Raw genomic sequence first — 20,217 nt, 5'->3', positions numbered from 1 at the left:
AACAGGAGTACTTGTGGCACCTTAGAGACTAACAAATTTAGTGTAGCATAAGCTTTCGTGGGCTACAGCTCACTTCATCGGATGCAGGGTGTCCTTTCAGTCTCTCTAATAACATGTTTCCCACCCTTCTCTCTTTTTCTCTCAGGGGTTTGGACCAGGGACTGGCGAAGGTTATTGCTCAGAATCAGCTGTGAGAGGAACAACACACAGTCTTAAAACCTCTCATAAGAGTCTCTCCTCTAAAAAGGAGAAAACGCTAAAACTCAAGCTTTGAGCAAGATACTGCAGAAGATAAATTTAATCCTTTAAGCACAAATGAGAGTCTGACTTCATAGATACTTATGTCTTTAGAAAATGAAATGCCAAAGCCTGCGTGCGCGCACACCGCCGAATCTGAATACAAAAAACCTTGACAATCTTTTTGTGTTGCACAGGGCCCATCAACAGTCATTAAAAACCTTCAGAAACATGGTTTTGAGTGAACAAGTGAAGGGACTATTACAGTCCTCAAACTCCAGCATCGAAGTTATCACCCCAAATTGTCTTTGTTTCAAATGATACTTACTGAGATGGTGTCTGATTAGCCAAACCTTAGTAGACCTCTCTTAAGAGTCTCTCAATCAGCTCCTGGGCTAAGTGGTCTGATTTGTGGATACCTGGCACAATTCTCACTTCGCTTCCAGCCAACAATTGCAGCAAATTGATATATGAAGAACTTGGTTCAGATCCAGTGTTTTATATTTTTTGGGGCTAGTCTACACTGGCAACGCTAAAGCGCTTTAACGTGGCTTGTGTAGTCTTGGCAGAGCGCTGGGAGAGTGCTAAAAAACCCCACCTCCACTGTCTACACTGGCGCTTTACAGCGCTGAAACTTGCTGCGCTCAGGGGGGTGTTTTTTTCACACCCCTGAGCGAGAAAGTTGCAGTGCTGTAAAATGCCAGTGTAGACAAGCCTAAATTCATTCTTGATATTAACAGCTACCTGATGTCGGATCCAGAAAAGCTGGTAATCAGAACAGATCCATACCGCGTGTAGGGGGAACATATCTAGACTCCTGGGTGACCTTGGGAGGATGGGGAGATTGTACCCCATAGTATTGACCTTTTAATTTTATAACTGCTCTTTTAAATAGATCTTGCTGTTTTAGTACCTGACTGGTTTTGTTGTTAGGAAATTTCCTTCAGTGAAATACAATTGAAATGTAGTAATAGTTCAGTAAGTGCTCCTCTAAAAGCATTTGGAGTGATAAGTGTCAACCACAGTGCCATGGAGGTATTGTCCTACAGCAGTGGTTCTCAAACGTTAGCATCCCAAGGACCCCCATTTTGGTTTAAAATTTTTGGCATACTCCAAGTCCCCCCACTCAACCCCAAGCCCTGCCCCCACTCCACCCCTTCCCCCAAGGCTCCACTCACACCCCACCTCTTCCTGCCCCCTTTCCACCCCTGCCCCATCTTTTTCTGTCCCCTCCCCTGAGCGTGCTCCATCCCCGCTCCTCCTCCTCCTTCCCAGCACCTCCTGCAGCTGTTCCCCGGTATGCAGGAGATGCTGGGAGGGAAGGGGAGGAATTGATCAGAGGGGCCTGCGGAGCCCTGGAATACTTTTGTGGACCCCCAGGTCCACAGACCCCAGTTTGAGAAATGCTGGCATACAGCATTTAGGAACTTTCCATAAAAAAGTTACAGTAGCCTCTATTTGTTAGAGTATTCTTTTGCATACATTTTCTATTATGTTTAGTGCGGTAGAGTGAGATGGAGCTAATTTATTCCTATAAACAGTACAATGATTTAATCTACCAATTTTCATTTGTTTTCAAATCTATGAAAATTAATTTTGACTTTAAGTGCAAAATGTTGTCATCCTCTTTCCCTAGTTCTGTACATACTTTCACCATCACAAGTTTTTATTATTTAAAACAGCTGACTTGAGTCAGTTAAAACTGGTGGCCACTGTATAAAGTATGTGCATCAGAACAACGTAGAATTATAGCACAACAGAACATTTGATATGTCAAGGCAGAGGGGGGAACGAGAGAAAGGAAAACAGTATCTGTAAAGTAGAACAGTTAATGCCCCTTATGTATCTCCTCTTCACCACTACAACTTGCATGTGAATTTTTCATCTGAAGTTTTTGCACTAACATTTATGCAAGAGGAAATTCCTTGTGCAGTGACGAACACCATTGAGCTGACACTCCTGCTCATTACACAGTCTTGCCCACTCCATTTATGTCTACACTGCAATATAAACCCAGGGTTTAAACTCAGGCTCAGGCCTAACCCCTCTTTTGTCTGCACACACATCATGCTAACCCAAGGTCCCAGGACCCCACAGGGGTAGAGAGTCCAAGCCTAAGTCAAGCCGGGATCCCAGGCTCTAGCCCTATTGCTTTGCGGTGTAGATGCAGCCCCACTGGATTTGTACCCTGGGAGTCTGCCAAAAATATTCTATAATCCTGTGGGTTGACTTTGTCCTCTGGACAGTCAAATTTGGTGGACAGTCAAGTTTTCCCATAGTGCACCACAAAAGGGCTAGAGCAGCCACGTTTTTTGTAGGGCTAGGAACTCTGGGATATGGGTGGTTGGACTTGGGCCTGCATAATGCCATGTCGATGCTGGAACTCCGGGTTGGGACCCAGGATTCAACAATTCCTAATCTGGGGTTACAAATGAATGTGGACAATAAGCCCTAGGTTAACAAATGCAGAGTCTGCTAACTAGAGTTTTACTAACTCCAGGCTTAGATGGCAGGGTAGAGGTACCCTTGCACATTTAAGGCATGAGGTTATTGGGTGGAATCACATACCTTGTGACTGTGGTGAGGTTCTGCCCTGTGTCTGCATATACGCACATGTTGTCATCTGGTGATTCTCATTAAGTGCATTATGAAATGCGATTTTTGTAGTACTGAGAGAGACAAGGGTAGGGGGTAATGTCTTTTACTAGACCAACTTCTGTTGGCAAAAGAGACACACTTTTGAGCTCCACACAGCTCTTTGTAATAGCATCAGTTAAAATAACAATTTGGAAACTGGTCATGTAAAAATTGCTGCTGGAGAAATAGCCAGAAGAGTTGCTACTGTTACTAGTACAGCAGATGCAAAGTCATGTGTGAGATATATTTTTAATGTTAATGACTTTGAGAAACCTCTCAAGTGGCAAAACTATTCCAGGTCTCTCCCCAAAGAGAACAAATATTCCACCCTCCCACATATATGTGCAGTTTTCTAGCCATAATGAAGAAATTAAAAGGGTTCCAGTAGTTCTTTCTTCACTATTTAGTACAAAATATTTTCCAAGCTTACAGTATTTGTGGGGAAAGCATGTCACTTTCACCATTTGTGCCATAACATCTTGCTCCCTTCACCGGTGGTAAAATAACAAATACCCAGAGAAATTTATTTTCAATTTATGTAACCGATGCTATTCCAGGAGTCGCACAGGGCAGCTCTGTAGTTCACCGCTATCACAGAAGGGTGGGTTGAACAGGAAAGGAAGCAAAGCACCCTAATCAGAGACACTGTAGATCGTGTGATTTATGCAGGGCAGATTGCCCAGGACTGGGCTGCTGGAAGATAATTTTCTCTGCAGTGTGCAAGTGTGACTTCAGAGCTGCGTGTTTCAAACTAGCCTCCTACAAAAAAAAAAAAACCTTTTTAAAGATTTTGTAATTATCATGTGTCCCCCCTCCACACAGCTGTCTTCAGCTTGATTTTTTTTTTAATGACTTTAAGGGAACGTGGACACTATTACTGTGGCTTGTTGCTGAATTACCTTGTATTTTTGAGGTTGTGATGAATATTTGAGTAATAAGTCATAGGAAGAGGGAATATCTGAAGCTGTTCAGACTAACTGGAAAAAGAGAAACCCCAACAATAATCTAGATTATTCCACAAGCTTTTTCCCTTGAAATATGTGTCTGGTGGGGTACCATACAACTCTTTAATCTTCCTATCCAACGGTCAAATTTCTGCTTCTCTTTTGAAAGCGAGGCTTTGTGATTTTTCAGGGAGGGGTGAGGTATTTTACACTTCAAGGCTCTTGTTTGCCTGGGCTGACTTCCTCTGTGCTTCCTGCTAATTGGCTCTGTTGGCTATTTCTCATTGTTCCCAATTGATGACTCAGAGAAACAGGAAAGAGATCCCTTGATTAACAAAAGAAAAGACCTACCAACAAACAGGTGCCTCTGTTCTGGCTAAACAGAGGACAAACCATCATTCTGGATTTTTTCCTAAGATTCCTATCCACAAGCATGAGGCTTAAGAGGAATGGGTCATACACACTGAGCAGGTAAGAAATACACTACATACATATTTATTCCTTTGACTTTTTGCCATTAAATCTGCACAAAAATCAAACCCTTTTTTTCTGGTGATAGGACTTGTAAAACTGCAACAAAAATCAGTGTTTTATCTTTAAAAACAACCAACAAAGTTAGATGTCAGAATATACAACATGCAGCTTGGTTAAATTTTATTTAGCATTTTTAGTCAGCTTTGTTTTAAAGTGTGTGCATCTAGAAGTGGGGTGGGGGAGTGACTCTGAGGGTTGAAGGAATCTGCTCGGTTAAAGATATGAAGCTTTAGGAAGTCTCTCTTTGGGGAAAGGATGACGTTTAATTTTTTGGCTCTTTGTTAGTTATGAGATTAAATTAATTTTTTAGACTAAATTGCAAGTTGACAATGTTCCCTTTAGAGGGAGCATCATTATTTGAAAATATTAACCTTTGTTTTGTAGCAAATAAGCGCTGTTTGCTAACAAGCAAAGTTAGAGCTTCAGATACTTCAAACTGCCCGAGTCGCCCTGTCAAATCTGTGTGTTTAAAAAATATTTTTCTGTTTCAAACAAACAAAAAACATCTTTCCCCTATTGCTGTGTGGAAGACTCACAAAAACAAGGGGTATTAAAGAGACAAGGTGGGTGAGGTAAAATCTTTTTTTAGAGCAACTTCTGTTGGTGCGAGAGACAATCTATCTGTCTACACAGAGCTCTTCAGATCTTGGAAATAACACCATGTAGAGGAAACAGAGCTTTAAAGAAAATATTGTTTGTGTTCATCTAACACTTTTAGTGTGTTAGCAGAAAGATTTGCTCCTGATCTTTGCACGCTTTAGTTTGAAAGGCCATGTTCTATTTGTCAAGTGCATTGTCAGACCTGTGGTTTAGACTGCTTTGGAAGGCAAACTGTAAAGGTCAGCATGCTGGAATGTGATATGGTAAATGAGGGCTTTTTGAAGAATTACTTTAAAAAAAAAAAAAGATTAATTTGAGGCTGCTATGTCAAATGACTGCATATTGCAGGTAGTACCTAGTACACTGAGGTATCTGTTTTCAACTTGGTGCACAGAATGTTGCATGTTTTGTAACTACAAGGGGAACTTGTTCAGCCAGATGAGAGTATCCAAAAGTATTCAGTATGTTCAAAGATAACCCCCACAATCTGCACTTCCATCACCTCACTCAAAATATCCTGAATGACTGGGAGTACCCAGGATGGTGTAAAACTGAATGAATAAAATGTTAGTATGGTTGTGAAGTATAACTAATATAATGTGAATTAACTTTTGATGTAAAGTCAGTTGATTTGTTTGAATCTGGACATGGAAATAGATACTTAATTTTCATAATGAATAGCTCAATAGCTGTGGGTTAAAATTAAATAAAATGCTGTGTATATCGTTTACTGGGGTGGGGATGGCTTGAATTTTGTTGAAACGTTAACCTTAAAACAATAATACAGTTTGGTTGTAGTTTCCTGTATATACTGTACCCCAAAATGTTTTGAACAGATTATATTTTTAAAACAAAATTAGGATAACTTGCAACAGTTTCTGAATTTAGTGAGCAGATACTGACTTCTGTGGAGTTTAGTGTTAAGATTTGACCTGTATGCTAAGTCACATACATTCTGTTTTAATCAGAAATACCCACAAATCTTCCCATTAGGACTATAAATGTCAAAAGTGCATCAGATTTCACTTAAATATAACATTCCAAAGGGGAGAGTATTCTAACTTCATTACTGTCTGATCCCCAGACATTATTTGCATATGCCAACTTGTTCATTAGAGGTAAATAATAGACTGCATTAAACTCTGCTACAGCTTCTCAGGATGCAATTGTGATATGATTTGTTAATCAAGTTCTAGATCTTATTATTCAGTGCTAAGAAGGTAAACAGATACTTATTCAACCCATTTCTGTCTTCAGCAAGTCACGAGGCAGAATTTTTCTTGTGTATAACATAGTAATTCTTTTCATTTTGGCTTTCTTTTAATATTTTTAATGAATGAATGAAGTTGATGATGTTGGTACAGCAATTCTTAATGTTAAAGTTCAAATCAACAAACATCCAAAGACCTATATAAATACTACATTATAACCCTATTCCCTCTTCTCCAACAGCTGAACTAGAATTTCCATGCCTTGATGTTACATATTTAGTTAATATTGTCTCTGAATTGGTCTGAGGCGTGGGCAGTGGAGATTTGACTTTAGGAGGGGACACTGCATTAAGGGACATGTCATTGTACTGTTGCGTGAGCTTATATCATCCTGGAAATCTAGGTACTACTGGCTGACCTTGGTATCTTTTTGTGCTGAAACTTCAAACCCAGGTTTGAATCAACTTGGGAACTTGTCTCATGCTATGGATGGTCAGGGGCTGGCTCAACTTGATCGGCTAACCCAAGTTAAAATACAACTTGTCCCATCTTTTCTATCCTTCACTGCCTCTTGTTAGAGGTGAAAGGTTTTTAATACCTCTTTAGGAATTTCATACAAACCATCCTAAGCTGTCTAAAACCATGGAGGTGTAGTAAAATAGAGGCCTGGTCTACACAATGGATGCTACAGCAGCAAAAGGGGTTTTTCTATTGCTGTAGTTAATCTACGCCCTCAGGATGCAGTAGCTAGGTTGATGGAAGAATTATTTGGTTGAAGTGCCTGGAATAAGACCTTTAAATGCTATTAAATATAATGTAGTTAAATGATAGCTCCTGCTCCCTCCAGACTTCTCGCATATAGCTGTGAACAGGAATCGCTCATAAGTAGCCATAAGCTTGCTTATAAATACAAGGCTCTAGGGTTTTAACTGAACTGGTATTACAGGAGTGTTGTGGACCTGTGTGTGTGTGTGTGTTTGTAAAAAATAAAGTTGGGGTATGGGCAGCGGGAGGGCAGATCTTTATGTAGGCAATGAAGTCTAGTTCAGTGCATTTGTCAAAGGATCCTTCCTGAGGACGATTGTCTGTCTGAATTCTGCCAAGAATGAAGCAGAACCTTAGCTGCCAGCATCTTCTTGGCACTTCTGTGAAGTCAGCTTTGCTGCTGAAATGCTGCTTTGCAATATGTTGCCCATATTTCTTTGCATGGCATATTTTCCTTTTACAAATTGTGTGCTTTTGAGGTCATCCGAACTCTGCTTTATTTATTTGCTTAGTGTTGTACTTACTGGCAATGAAAAATGCACCAGTGCATTAACTTATTCTGTTTGCAAGTTCTGTGTTTTTCAGTAGCTGTTTTCCCTAATATCCTTTCCATGCTAGTCAGCACCTTTCTTCTTGCACAAGAGGCCTGGGAAATCTCTAGCTTTCTTTATTCTGCCTCTCCTTCCTCCATGTGTATTGTTCACCTGCTTGTTTAATTATAGCAGGATGTAAGACCAGGCATGAATGCTGGGAAAAATGACTCCCAATCCACCAAGAGTGAACATATATTCTGAAAATAATGGTGTGTTGGGCTTGCTTAGTCACTGGTGTCCTTAAATCATTAAGGGCTGGTCTACTCACTTGTTTTGTACCACTATCTGTAAAGGTGCCAGTATAACTCTCCACACTATGGGTTAGTACCGTTTTACTGGTCTACACTTGAAAGACTTTATTGATATAGCTCTACAATGCTGTGCCGGCAAAGAGCGTCCAGTGGTGTGGACACAGTTTATACCAGCAAATCTGTGTTTTTGCTGGCATTGCATATTCCAGGCATCCACTCACTCACTCACTCACTCACTCACTCACTCACTCACTCACTCACTCACTCACTCACTCACTCACTCACTCACTCACTCACACACACACACACACACACACACACCCCGCACGCAGGGCAAAAAGCTGTATCAGCAAAAACACAGTTTTGCTGGCTTAAGCTGTGTCTATGCTAGGGGCTTTTGCTGGCACAGCTGTGTTTATCTGCCTCATCACACACCTGACCAGCATAGCTATTCGGAGAAAAGTTTGCAGTGTAGATGTGAGCTACGTCCGTTTCTAAACTGACATGGTTCCAGAGGTATGAAAACTATGCAGAGTCTTAGGGCTTGTCTAAATAGTGCACTCTGCAATTCATGTGTGGTGGTCATCCCAAACTCATGGCAATGAAAATCTTGCAGCATGTTATATGGTCTATGGTCTATACTTTAAGGCAGGCATAGATGGTACAGGGTGAAGATAGCCTATTTCCCAGAAATGAAAAAAATATATATCACAGAAGGGAACTTTCCATTGTTTTTCTGTCGTGAGTGTGCAAGAGCTTGTGGGCTTTCTCGTTATAGGAGCGCTGAACTTCTAATCTGTTTTGTGCTTTTGGAGCATTGCACTAAAAGGGTCGTATTTAGTTATGACAGTTTTATTTTCAGTAGGTCCCAGGTTTGACTTCTTGCTGCTAAGTTAATGCTGGTTGGTTTGTATTACGAGCCCCTGGTAAGAAGAAAAGGAATCCAGGGTGATGCTGCATTGAGCGGGCAGGCAGGATGCAGCCTTGAAAATGCAGTGTTTGCTGTTAACCAGTCAATTAGCACCTCAGTTGCTGATTAACATTCATTTTACTCTCTTGAAAAATCTCTTTATTCAGCCTGCTGTGTCAACTGGCTTTGTTGTCAATTCAAACAGCTGAGACATCAGAGCTGCTTTTTCTCTCTCCAGTGCTATATTCTACAAGACCACTTTGATTTCTCTTGTGTTTGGAAATGCTTGTTTGCGCCTTTCAATACAGTATGTGGTCAGAGGTCTCTGATCATTGGTGGATGCTTTCAGAAGACGAGTGTGTAAGCCAGCATGAGCCACAAGCAGCTAAATAAAGCAATGGCTCTGCTTATGTATTTTTCCATTGTATGGTATGCAGCCAAGTTGTCACTTCTCTACCTGTCTTGTTGAGTTTCTGCTTGGTTTAAACTTTTTTTCCTGAAGCGTGTGTTGTTTAACAATCCAGGAATTGTGGATCATCACAAGAATGAGTGCATTGAGAGCCTGTTGATATTTCTATGGAAATGACATTCTACGCTGCGATGCCTTGTTGGAAAGGGCTAAGAGTTGAGTTTGCATAATCAAGAGCCGTTGGTTACAAATCAGAAACTTAGAGGCAATGCACTGCTTTTTGGGCGTAGGGCAAAGAAGAGGGAATGGTTAAGAGTAACTTGTGATTAACTGAGTCCTTCTGCCGATGTAAACATTTTGTTGGCCCCCAAAATTAATCTCATCTAGACCCTGCTTAGAAGGTCAGAACTAGGGGTGACAATGAATGTGGCTACTGTAGACATTTCCCTATATGAGGAAACTTTTTTTGAAGACTTTTAAAGGAAGTGGTTTTAATGGCAAAAAGACATAAGCTAAGGTGCAATGTCAGCACTGCTCACTGCGTGTTGAAACTCAATCTGAAGGGAACCTTGTTTGTTTCCTGATCAGCGATGGCCATTTGTGCCCGTTTCATACTTATTAATGGGCTGGAGTTAGCAGAGGTTTGGGAAAGTGCTCTTCCATTTTCAGTACAGTAGCTAATTGTGACCGCAACTCATTATAGTCCAATTACAACTGAATGGTGTAGGTTGTACATAATGCTGCTTAGCTGGCACTAAAATGCTTTTTGTACAGAGCAGTTTTAGATCCAGGGTTAAGCGTGTTTAAGGAGAACCGGGCAGTTGTGCATATACATCCAAATCTATACAGTTTGAAGAAACTCTGATTGCAGGGTAGGGCTCAGTGAGATCTTCCTAAATGATCCTAGCATCATTTTTCCCAGCACAGCGAAGCTTCCTTTTCCAAAAAATTGGAATTTTTTTCTGTATCGCTATCTTCCCTCGCCTCCCAGTTAGGTGAAAAGAGTCATGGTGTCGCAGATTATTCCGTGTGTGAACATGTGCACAAAATTCGAAAGGGATTTTGAGTTGGAGGTTATATGTGTTTGCTTAAGGAAAGAAAAGTGTGCATCAGGCCATAGCAAGAATATGGGGAACGTTAGCATGGAGAGGAGAATTATGGTTTGGAAGAATTGCATCTTTCGTGCTAAAGTGAGCTCTGAAATCCAGCAACTGACACCCCACCACCACCACCACCACCCACACACTGCTATTATGTATCCTGGTGCTGCCCCATAACCGGGCTGTCCCTAGGTGGGTGTGGAGCCCCGGGCAGAAGTGATGAATTCGTCACTTCCAGGACTGACCATGCCAGACAATCACACTGGCCCGCAGGGCCCCCCCAAAGTGGTCAACCCGATTCGCCGTACCCATGATTATTATAAAATGTACTACACAGGCTGTAGACTGTGTGTGTATAGTTGACAACCACCTGAGATTCTTTAAACCTATCATGATTAAGGCTACGATTTTGTCACCGAGGTCACAGAATCTGTGACTTCCAGAGACCTCCGTGACTTCAGCCCGTGGGTGGCTGGGGGGGCCCCACAGCTTTGATCCCCCATAGGCTTCTGTGAATTTTTCTTTACTGCCCATGACCTGTCCATAACTTTTACTAAAAATATTCGTGACAAAATCTTAGCCTTAAATTCATGATCTATCTCAGGTGGATGAAACTGTTTTCTGGATGCTTGTTTATTTCCCAGTGCACATAATTTTGTGATGTTGGAGTAGCCAAAGACCACAAATCAGTACAGACCCCTGGACTTGCTTACTCAAGCCAAATTTATTTAGCTGTTGGCTAAAAACATTGGATGTGTATAAACTTGGGTATAGCCCACATTGGCTCTGGCCTGATTGAATAGCATCTTAACACTTCACAAAATTGAATTGGCTGAAGTAAATCCCTCCAAAGAAGGGCTAGAAGCTACCACTTACCTCCTAATCATAAGTGTTGCTAGGTATGATTATTATTGACAGGGTTGTAGCAAAAGGAGTCTTCGGGGGCCATAAGGGTATCTGAAGCCAGGAGTGAGGCCTTCAGAATGAGTGAAGGGAGCCAGTGGGAAGAGGTTTGGCGCCATCTGAAGCTGCCTAAAGAGGGCCGGCAAGGGGTTTTGCAGATAGCACAAAGATGGGAAACCTAGTACTAAGACTGTGACAGAAAAAGCTATTGGGGATGGAGTTCTAGATTAGGAAACTGACCAGCTAAATCATGAACAAAGTGCACTCCGTTTGGGATTGTGGTGGGATGACTGCAGACAGTCACGTTACTGAAGGGTTGTTTCTTGTTCATAGTTTGGAATGTTTCCACAGCGTATTGGCATTGCTTGTTTACTTGAGAAATGGGCAGCTACCATAACCCAGAAGTGGTTAACATCACCTTCCAATATGTGACATATAAACTTTATGCCCCTTAGGATGAGATTTCACTAGGACTTGCTCTGCAAATTGTAGTGTGGTATTAACAAAACTGTTAAAACAAAACAAAACTGACTGAGCCGCCTTCATGGTGACTTGGACTGTATATTTTTTAATGATCAAATATTCTTTAATACCCTTTTGATCAGCCAATTATTCAGATCAGCGGAGCGTGTAATATAGACTTATACTGTAACGTAAGTCTGAAATGGTAATCCTTTAGGCCTTGGCTACAGTTACCCGGTAGTTCGGCGGCGAGCGATCGAACTTCTGGGTTCGACTTATCGCGTCTAGTCTGGACGCGATAAGTCGAACCCGGAAGTGCTCGCCGTCGACTGCGGTACTCCAGCTCGGCGAGAGGAGTACCGCAGAGTCGACGGGGGAGCCTGCCTGCCGAGTGTGGACCAAGGTAAGTTCGAACTAAGGTACTTCGAACTTCAGCTACGTTATTCACGTAGCTGAAGTTCCGTACCTTAGTTCGAATTAGGGGGTTAGTGTAGACCTGGTCTTAGTGCCAGACTTTGTATAAAACAAATTAAAGATTTTTGTCTGTTAAATGGAAAACTTACTTGTTTTAAAGGCAAACTGTACAGTCTGTTCAAAAATGAAAGGATCAGGACACAAGATGGAAAGATGCTCATCTTTATCTTTAATAGACCTCTTAATCTTGTCAGGCTTTAGTCACTCTCCGCCACCTTTCACTCCCATCCTTTGGGAATATTATAAATCAGTGATCATATTTTAAGTGGCTTATTATTTCTAATGGATGATTAATTGTATACAACCTACCAATAACTCTAACGTATACTTAATTTAAAAAGGTTCCAGAAGCAGAAATTGGGTTCACAGCGGCAGCTCACGGTATTCCAGAAATTCTCAAGTCTGTGTTAATGTGTTCTGTCCCTTTTTATAATTCTCTCCCCCCTCCCCCCAGCAAATACTTGTTGTACCTGGAAATCTTTCACTCTTCTTTAGTGTGTAAACAATGCAATGGTGCAACCTCTAGAAAGCTGTCATCTATATTTTAATGCAGAATCTAAACCAATTAAAATGCTCTGATTAGGGCTGGGGTTTTATTTTCAAATAGGTACTTACCATTTCAAGCTTGGTTCAGGATAGGGTGATGGAGAAAAATTATCACTAAATTCCAGTCTTGACATTTCCAGTTGTTGACTTCACATCGCCTCTAGTAACCTGCTCAGTGGAGAGCATTTTGGGGAGATGGGGAAAGGCTTATAGCCAGGGTAATGCATATCCAAAGGTGGAAGAGTGCCCATTAAAACTGAATATTTAATTTACCTATTGGTGTACACCAGAATTACCAAAGTCCTAAATTATAATTATCTAAGGAAAGTAGAGACAGCAGATTAACCCTACTAAGGGCAAGTCTTCACTACCCGCCGGATCGGCGGGTAGTGATCCATCTATCAGATCGATTTATTGCATCTAGTGTAGACACGATAAATCGATCCCCGATCGCTCTGCCGTCGACTCTGGAACTACACCACTGCCAAGAGGCGGAAGCGGAGTTGACGGGGGGAGTGGCGGCAGTCGACCCTGCGCCGTGAGGACGGGAGGTAAGTCGATTTAAGATACGTCGACTTCAGCTACGCTATTCTCCTAGCTGAAGTTGCATATCTTAGATCGATTTTCCCCCCCCCCCCCCCAGTGTAGACCAGGGCCAAGATTCCTACCTTCTCTCCTATGCCAGTGATCATGAATGCCAAATGTAATCACTTGATATGTGAACATTGAACAGACCAAGGATGGTTAATTTACTTCTCTTCAGGTGATATAGTAAGACTTTAACTTGTTCAATAGTTTTTCAGTGAATTCAGGTGTTTAACTGAAACAATATAACAACTCACTTCCTCACACTAGATCTCATGTCTACAATTAGTAGGGATATAAGTTGCAATGTCTTTGCCTCCTGCTATATTAAAAGATTGAGCTTTGTTGTGATCTGTCTATCAAGGCTCTTCTACTAAAGTCACGAAAGGAAAATATAGATGCAAGTTCATTAATGATTTCTCTTCTACTTCTCAACCATCCTCTCTTGCCACAGTGCAGGATGCAATATCAGTAATTTCACTCTGCCTCTAGCTCAGCTAAAACAAAGATGTGCTTTTCTTTGTTTTCCCCTGGGGGAGCACTACAGAAGGGCTTGAAAGAGAGGCTGATGTAGATATAGTGCAGCTGAACAGATGATACCAATACTAGTGATGTCTTAGGTGGTCCCCAGCAGGTTTAAGATTTCGATTGCACTGAATTCTGACTCCTTTTCACTGGTGCGTGAATGTTTTATTGCTATGGAGTCGGTTGTATTTCTTAGCTCTGGGCGAGGTGTTAGTTAATTCTCATTTAGTATTTTCACAACCCTGCACCTCTCTCTTGAGGGACTGACACTTTGGGGGTTCATCAGACCACTAGGGCTCCTGTCACCGCCTGTAACCCTGTTGCTTCTGTGCTTTGGCTCTGACACTAGCAACGTTCTCGCCGCACAGTGGCCTCACTGTGGCTTCCACCAGCCTGGCTAATCCCCTTGCAAGCCTTCCAGTCCTGAATCTTCCCCAAATCATCTTCCCTGCAGCGTCCTTCCCCTCTCGCTGGATACTCACAGAAGTTGTTTGCTGCCTCCAAAGAGACAGAGCACACACCAGCCTTTTAGTTTAACTGAGGACCTCACCCTTCAGTTTAATACACAGCACTGAGATGGTTCTGTAATTAGACAAGAATAAGTTAATTACCAAAGAACAGATATTTAAGTGGTAATAAGTAAGAACAGAAGACACAGATATGATTACAAGTAAAACAAAACATGTTTTCTGGTGGCTAAAACTTAAATTTCAATAAGTTACAATCTTTGTCAAAACAGGTTTCTCACCTATAGTCCATTCCAGATTCTCTTTGTTTTCAGGCCAAGAGAATCTACTTTTCATGAGCTTGAAGGGCGCTGCTCCCTCTTTGTCCTCCAGGTGATGGAAGCCAAAATGGCATTCTTTCTGTTTATATTTCCCAAAGTGTGCGGTATCTGCTTTTTAAGGGCCAGGAAGGCTTCCTGGGGATGCAAGCTCTATCCCCAGTCATGATCATTTAGCGGACTTCCTCCTGCTCATTTAGCTTGATGGCTTTGTTTACCTTCTGTGTAGATGTACTTGTCCTCTGAGGTATTTCCTGGCTCAGTTTAGATTGGAGACACAGAAAAACAGGCAAAGCATTCCTTTTTCTAAGACAGGTTGGGCTTCTGCACTGCTTGCTAAACAACTTTTAGGAACATGTTTCCAGCACACATCTATAATTCTTTATATACAGCTCATGCATACATCGCACAGTATTATTAATGTCCAGCATGTTACCAGTCTTCATATGATGATTTACATGACACCTTTTAGATACAGATTATGAGAACAGTTTGTTGGGGGCAATGAGTGTGTTGTGGTATGGTGTGCCCTCTGCCAGTTGGCACTGAGGAGGCACATCTGCTAACTCTTCCTTCTTTAAATAAGAGCTAACACTACTTTAAAAATATATTACTCCTAGTTATCATAACTAGGATTATTAGTATTTGCTTTTGAATGTAGGGCAGTTGTGGAAGTTCATATCTCTTTCTTCCCCTCTGGCCCATTTTCAAATAGTTGAAAACTTTGCAAGACTGGAACAGGTATACTAGCTTTTAGTAACCTTTTGGATTGTTGATGCTATTTAAAATGTCCTGAACACAGGAGGTATGGTCTGTGAAAGGGGTATCCTTGGTTATTCAGTGGGTGTCAAGTATATGTGTGCACCATAAAGGAGTCTTGGATCTGAGTTTCTACTCTTGGCTAATCTAGATTGTGCATAAATAACTCTTATAACCAAATTATGCTCTGAATACGATGCAGGGTAAAACCCTGCATGTTGAATCAGTTTTTAAAATATGTTGGGGAGGTTTTTGGAAGTTTTCCTAGGACAGGTTTTTATCTAATGTAGACAAAGATCTAAAAGATTCTCTACTGTGTTTCTGCAAATCAACATCTCCACTTTTGACTTAAGCTAACAGAAAACCCTCAGGGTTTAGCTGTGGGAGCAGTGTTTGTCAAACTCTTCAGATTTTCTGCTAATTGGTCATCTCAGGATTCCCCTAGGTAGTTTGTTTGCACATCTTTCAAACCTGTTCCTCAGTAGGGTTGCTCCAAAGGAGAATTTGCCTTCTGGTTAATTTGAGTTTGAAGCTGCATGTTTCAGGCTCATAAATTCCTGGTATTTAGGTGGTGATTAATTTGAAAGTTTATGTCTAGAAGGGTTGAGGGATAGCAGTTTCTGTAAGTAAGTTATTGACATCCTTATAGAGAGCACATATTACAGTTTGTCCTGGTAGCATTTCTGGGGTTCACCACCCTTTAAGATAGGTTTTTGTTTCTAGGATCAGATGTAGTCCCTAGAAAGAAATGTCATGTCCACTTGGTATCGGATGTATTCTCCAGGACTAGAAACAGCGTGGGCTCATTTGTAAAATGGGGATGATAATGTCTTGTCCCCTTCCTCATAGGAGTGTTAATGACTAGTTAGTTTGTACAGTGGTTTAAGAAATGAAGATTGCTGTGTAAATGCTATATAGTGGTGGTCCAAAGTAAGCCTGAGACATTGTGTTGGGCATATGATGTTTTGACATGTTAGACCAGTGTTATGGATCAAAACTCAAAACCATACTGCTTTTTGTCCCTTTTATGTGAGAGTGATGGAGAAATTTTATACAGAAGAGTCAAACACTGAAAATCAAGCAAAAGTGGTATTTTTTCAGATGAAATGAGTTTTAAATTTGTAACTAGGATCACATGAAATATAAATAATTTAAGAACTGTAGCAGAGCGAGGGGTAAACACCAGTAAATCCAGCCATCCTGTTGCTTACCTTCAAATAATTAATAGCCTTCATTTTTCAGAACAAACCTTAATGGTGCCAAACTCCACCTTTTCCCTGCAGAGTCTGTGTGGGAGAGACTTTTAGATCTAACTGCTATTTCCTGTTTCCCAGACCAGGGAGGGGAAAATCTGGATGCATTTCCTTGTTTTGAGAAACAAAGGAGAAAACTGAAGGCAATGGCTACAAGCCCATTCAGCTCCTGCTGAAACAAGATTGAGTTGAATGTACTGACCGTAGAAGGACAGAGTACTTTATTTTGGCTTTCAGCTAAACCGAACACTACTACAATCAATCTTACTGGTAGCCCTTCTTGAAAATTTTATAAATTGATAGAAAAACTATTACAGTTGAAACGGAGGGCTAGACACTTGTTTTATTATGTCAGTTAGACCCAAAATAATTTCCCTTCGAAACTGGGAAAACAGTATCTTACAGTACTTTTGCAGCAGAACTTCCAAAAATCCATTGCCCTCCTTTTTAACGTACCATCACATATCCAAGGTTGTTTTAGGGAAGTTCTCCAATAACAGGTCTGTGAAGGGAGAATGGATGGAGAAAGACCACACATGCTCATTATTGAAATATAATCCCTTCTAGGGTGTAACACAGAAGCTGGTTTTTGATTGTTACAATACACAACAGTTTAGCACAACAAGCAAAGCATAATCTCTCCAACTAAAACGGTCTTGTAAAGTGATATTGAAGTGTAGGGTTATATTGGGAGCCTCAACCTCAGGCTTTCTTTTCCTGCGGCCCCTCCACCACTTCCACTGACCAATACTCTTCCTCTTACTCCTTCCCTCCTTTAATCTAGATTTGTTTCTATTTTGTAGCTTAATCAATTTTATTTTAATCCCCAAACCCAGTACTTCATATAAGGATTCTTGCCTCATAGTCAGAGTCCTTTGCTAACCTGTGTCCCTTTAATTACTAAGCATATATAACAAAATTGACCATCTCAAAACTTTCAGAGTATTCTTTCATATACTACATGTATATTCTGTGGAAAAACAGCTGTGGCATTATTTCCATTCCATCATTACATAAACAAATATTTAAATGAATATGTATAACTAGCCCAGGAAGCTTAATTCCTGCTCGGCAACCTGCTATCAGTCCACTTCAAACTTTCTCACCCTGATTTTCTACCATCTTGCACTTTGTGCAGACATTTACATCTGTGCACCATGATGTAAAACACTAACAAATCAAAATGATAGTTTCATACCAACTTTGTATTGGTATAGATTAGATTACTATCCAAGGTGTAAAGCAGTGGAGGATCAGGCTCTGTCCACAAAAAAAATCATTCACATGGAAGCTACTTTTTGTAGCTTGAAGCACTTGTAATTCATGCTTAACCTCTGCTTCAGTTAAGAGAACTGTGTAAGCAATAATATTGTACATAATGAGGTATGTAGTTGTGGTTCCATACACATGCTTCACAGACATTAAGACGTGTGTGTGTGTGAGAGAGAGAGAGAATTACTCTGTATATAAATAAATACTAGATTTAAATTTGAAAATAGCTGATAAAGCAAAAAAAAAAATGTGAGGAGGTGGTGGAGCTACCTACTGATTAGTTGTTTTAGGACCCCCATATCGTCCTGTCTATCATTTAAGATCTTTAGTGAGCCCAGTAATGGAACTCCTTCCTTCTCTTCTTCCATCTGCCATGTGGCAGTGCTGGACACTATCAGCTCTTTCCTCTTCCATAGTAGTTTACTAGCAGCTGTTGTATGGCTGAGGTTTCCCCTTCATTTGCTTCTCTTCCGGAAAAAAATATATTTGACTGAATAATACATTTGTATTGTTCATATTTTATCTTTATTGAAAGTCTTCAGATGAATAGCAATGAGCTATCTGGAATATCCCTTGTGGATAAAATGAACACTCATCTGAATTGAGGCTTTCATTCTATTGATGGATTCTGATGGTGATGTAAATGCATGAATCTAGCAAGACCAAAACACCTTTCCCCAAAATTAGAATTAGAAATCATCTAATTCAAAACTCTTTTGTGTTTATTTCTTAAGTCACCAGAAAATCTACCATACCACATGTAAATGATCACGACATAGATGAAAAAATGATTATAATAAATCAACCTTATATCATAACCAAGGTAAAGGCTTTACAATGTCATGTTCAGAAAAACATGTAAATACTAGTTCTGTCTGCCCTCTGTATCTGGGCACTATCATATATTGGAGGGGGACAATATAGTTTAAAGATCATATATTTCAATCTCATTAACACTTTTGTTGTGCTCTGAAGTTACAGACAAATTGCGTCTTTAAACGTTTGTTTGGCCTCATCTCTCATGTGAGCCATTCCTTTAATTACTAAGAATATATAACAAAATAGACAATTTCAAACTTCCAGAACATCCTTTCATATATCACAATACCTGGTTGAATCTTGGATCCACAATTTCACAGATTTGTGTTTCCTCCCTTCTTCCCTTGTGTGCACTGAACAGCTCCAGCTGATTGACCCTTGCCATGGAGAAGAAACCATCTCATGTCCCACTAGCAATTTCTCCCGATGTACAGGAACAGTTGTGCTGTATTGACCTTCAACTGAGTACTTTGGCAGCATTGATCGGTGGAGTTTTGAGTTTCCAATACATGTAATCCTTTTTCCTCTTGCTGTCATTATATATCTCATCCAACCCATTTACACGAATTGGTTGGGGTGTGTACACTAATTTTTTTTTTTTTTTTTGCAGGTAGGCAAATGTGGAAACTTTAGCCAGAGAAAATAAAAAATGAAGTGGTGACATACAATCTGTATTTAAAAAATTGCTAGAGAATGCTATTGAGGGACAGCTGTAATCTAGTGCAGCGTTTTTCAGATGGTGGGTTGCATGTCCCCTGGCGATTCCCCACTCTCAGCTCCTTCCCCCATTACTTTCCCTGAGCAGCGTGCGGTGACATGGGGACCAGGATCTAAGTGGCAGCAGCAGTAGCATGGAGGAAGCAGCCAGAGCCATCAAGAGGACAGTCAGCAGCCTAGTAGCAGTCATGGCCCAGCTTCAGGAAGAGAGCGTCTGGCTGGGTCTGCAGGAGAAAAAGGGGGTGGGTAGGGCTGAGCAGGGAACTTGGGCTTTGGGTCAGACTGGGGAAGGGAGGGTGATGGGGGCTGTAGAGCTGGGGAGAGAAAGGGACGAGCTGGGGGCTGGAGAGGGGAGAACAGTGGTAATGGTGGGTCCCCAAAATAGACAAAATGCAGTTGGTGGGGGTCCCCTTATGTTAAAAATTTGGGAACCACTGATCAAGTGGATTGACGGCAGGGCAAGAAGTCAATAAACCTCTGTTCCAGTCTCCAATCTGCCATGATGTGTCTTTATGGTCTTAGAAAAATTACTTTTCTTCTCTGTGCCTCAATAACCCCTTCTGTATAGTAGGGATAATACTGTGCTCAGATTTTTGGGATGGGAAGAGCTATATAACTGCAAAGTATTTGTTACTCTATTAATGTTTTGATATTGTCACATCCAACGGACATAATTAGCCTTTCTGTAAGATTATTGCATCCAAAAAACTGTTAAAATAACATGGTTACAAAATCAAGCACTTAGAAGTTAGGATATGCCAGAATTAAGGTTGCCTGTTGCTTCCCCAGCCTCTCTGCTCCTATCTACACACCCTTCTGAGCCCCCTTTCCTCTCCTTCCCTACCATTTCTAATTCATTTGTATTCAAAGCCTGGGTGCTAGCAGGGTGAGGAGGGGAGGCATTTAGGGCCGAGAACTGACAATCTC

At 41.0% G+C, this 20,217-nt stretch overlaps 1 protein-coding gene across 10 annotated transcripts in view; it reads left to right on the top strand.

Moving 5' to 3' along the window:
• Window positions 1–20,217, top strand: part of MOB2 (MOB kinase activator 2) — a 160,516-nt gene that overhangs the window by 77,337 nt on the left and 62,962 nt on the right. The window contains exon 2 of one of the 10 annotated variants that reach the window (XM_065592027.1): window positions 14,468–14,525. The exons of 7 other annotated variants lie outside the window; for them this stretch is intronic. In XM_065592027.1, the coding sequence (XP_065448099.1) occupies window positions 14,488–14,525 (38 nt within the window). In that variant the 5' untranslated portion in view covers window positions 14,468–14,487. Of the gene's footprint in view, window positions 1–1,325; window positions 4,290–14,467; window positions 14,526–18,939; window positions 19,085–20,217 lie in introns of those variants that run through there. 2 more of the 10 variants (XM_005307775.4, XM_042840121.2) reach the window with 2 other exon arrangements.

This window comes from Chrysemys picta, chromosome 4, assembly GCF_011386835.1.
Source record: "Chrysemys picta bellii isolate R12L10 chromosome 4, ASM1138683v2, whole genome shotgun sequence".
NCBI lineage: Eukaryota > Metazoa > Chordata > Testudines > Emydidae > Chrysemys > Chrysemys picta.
Note: the sequence above shows the minus strand (reverse complement) of the source record. Positions and strands in the feature narration are given on the sequence as shown.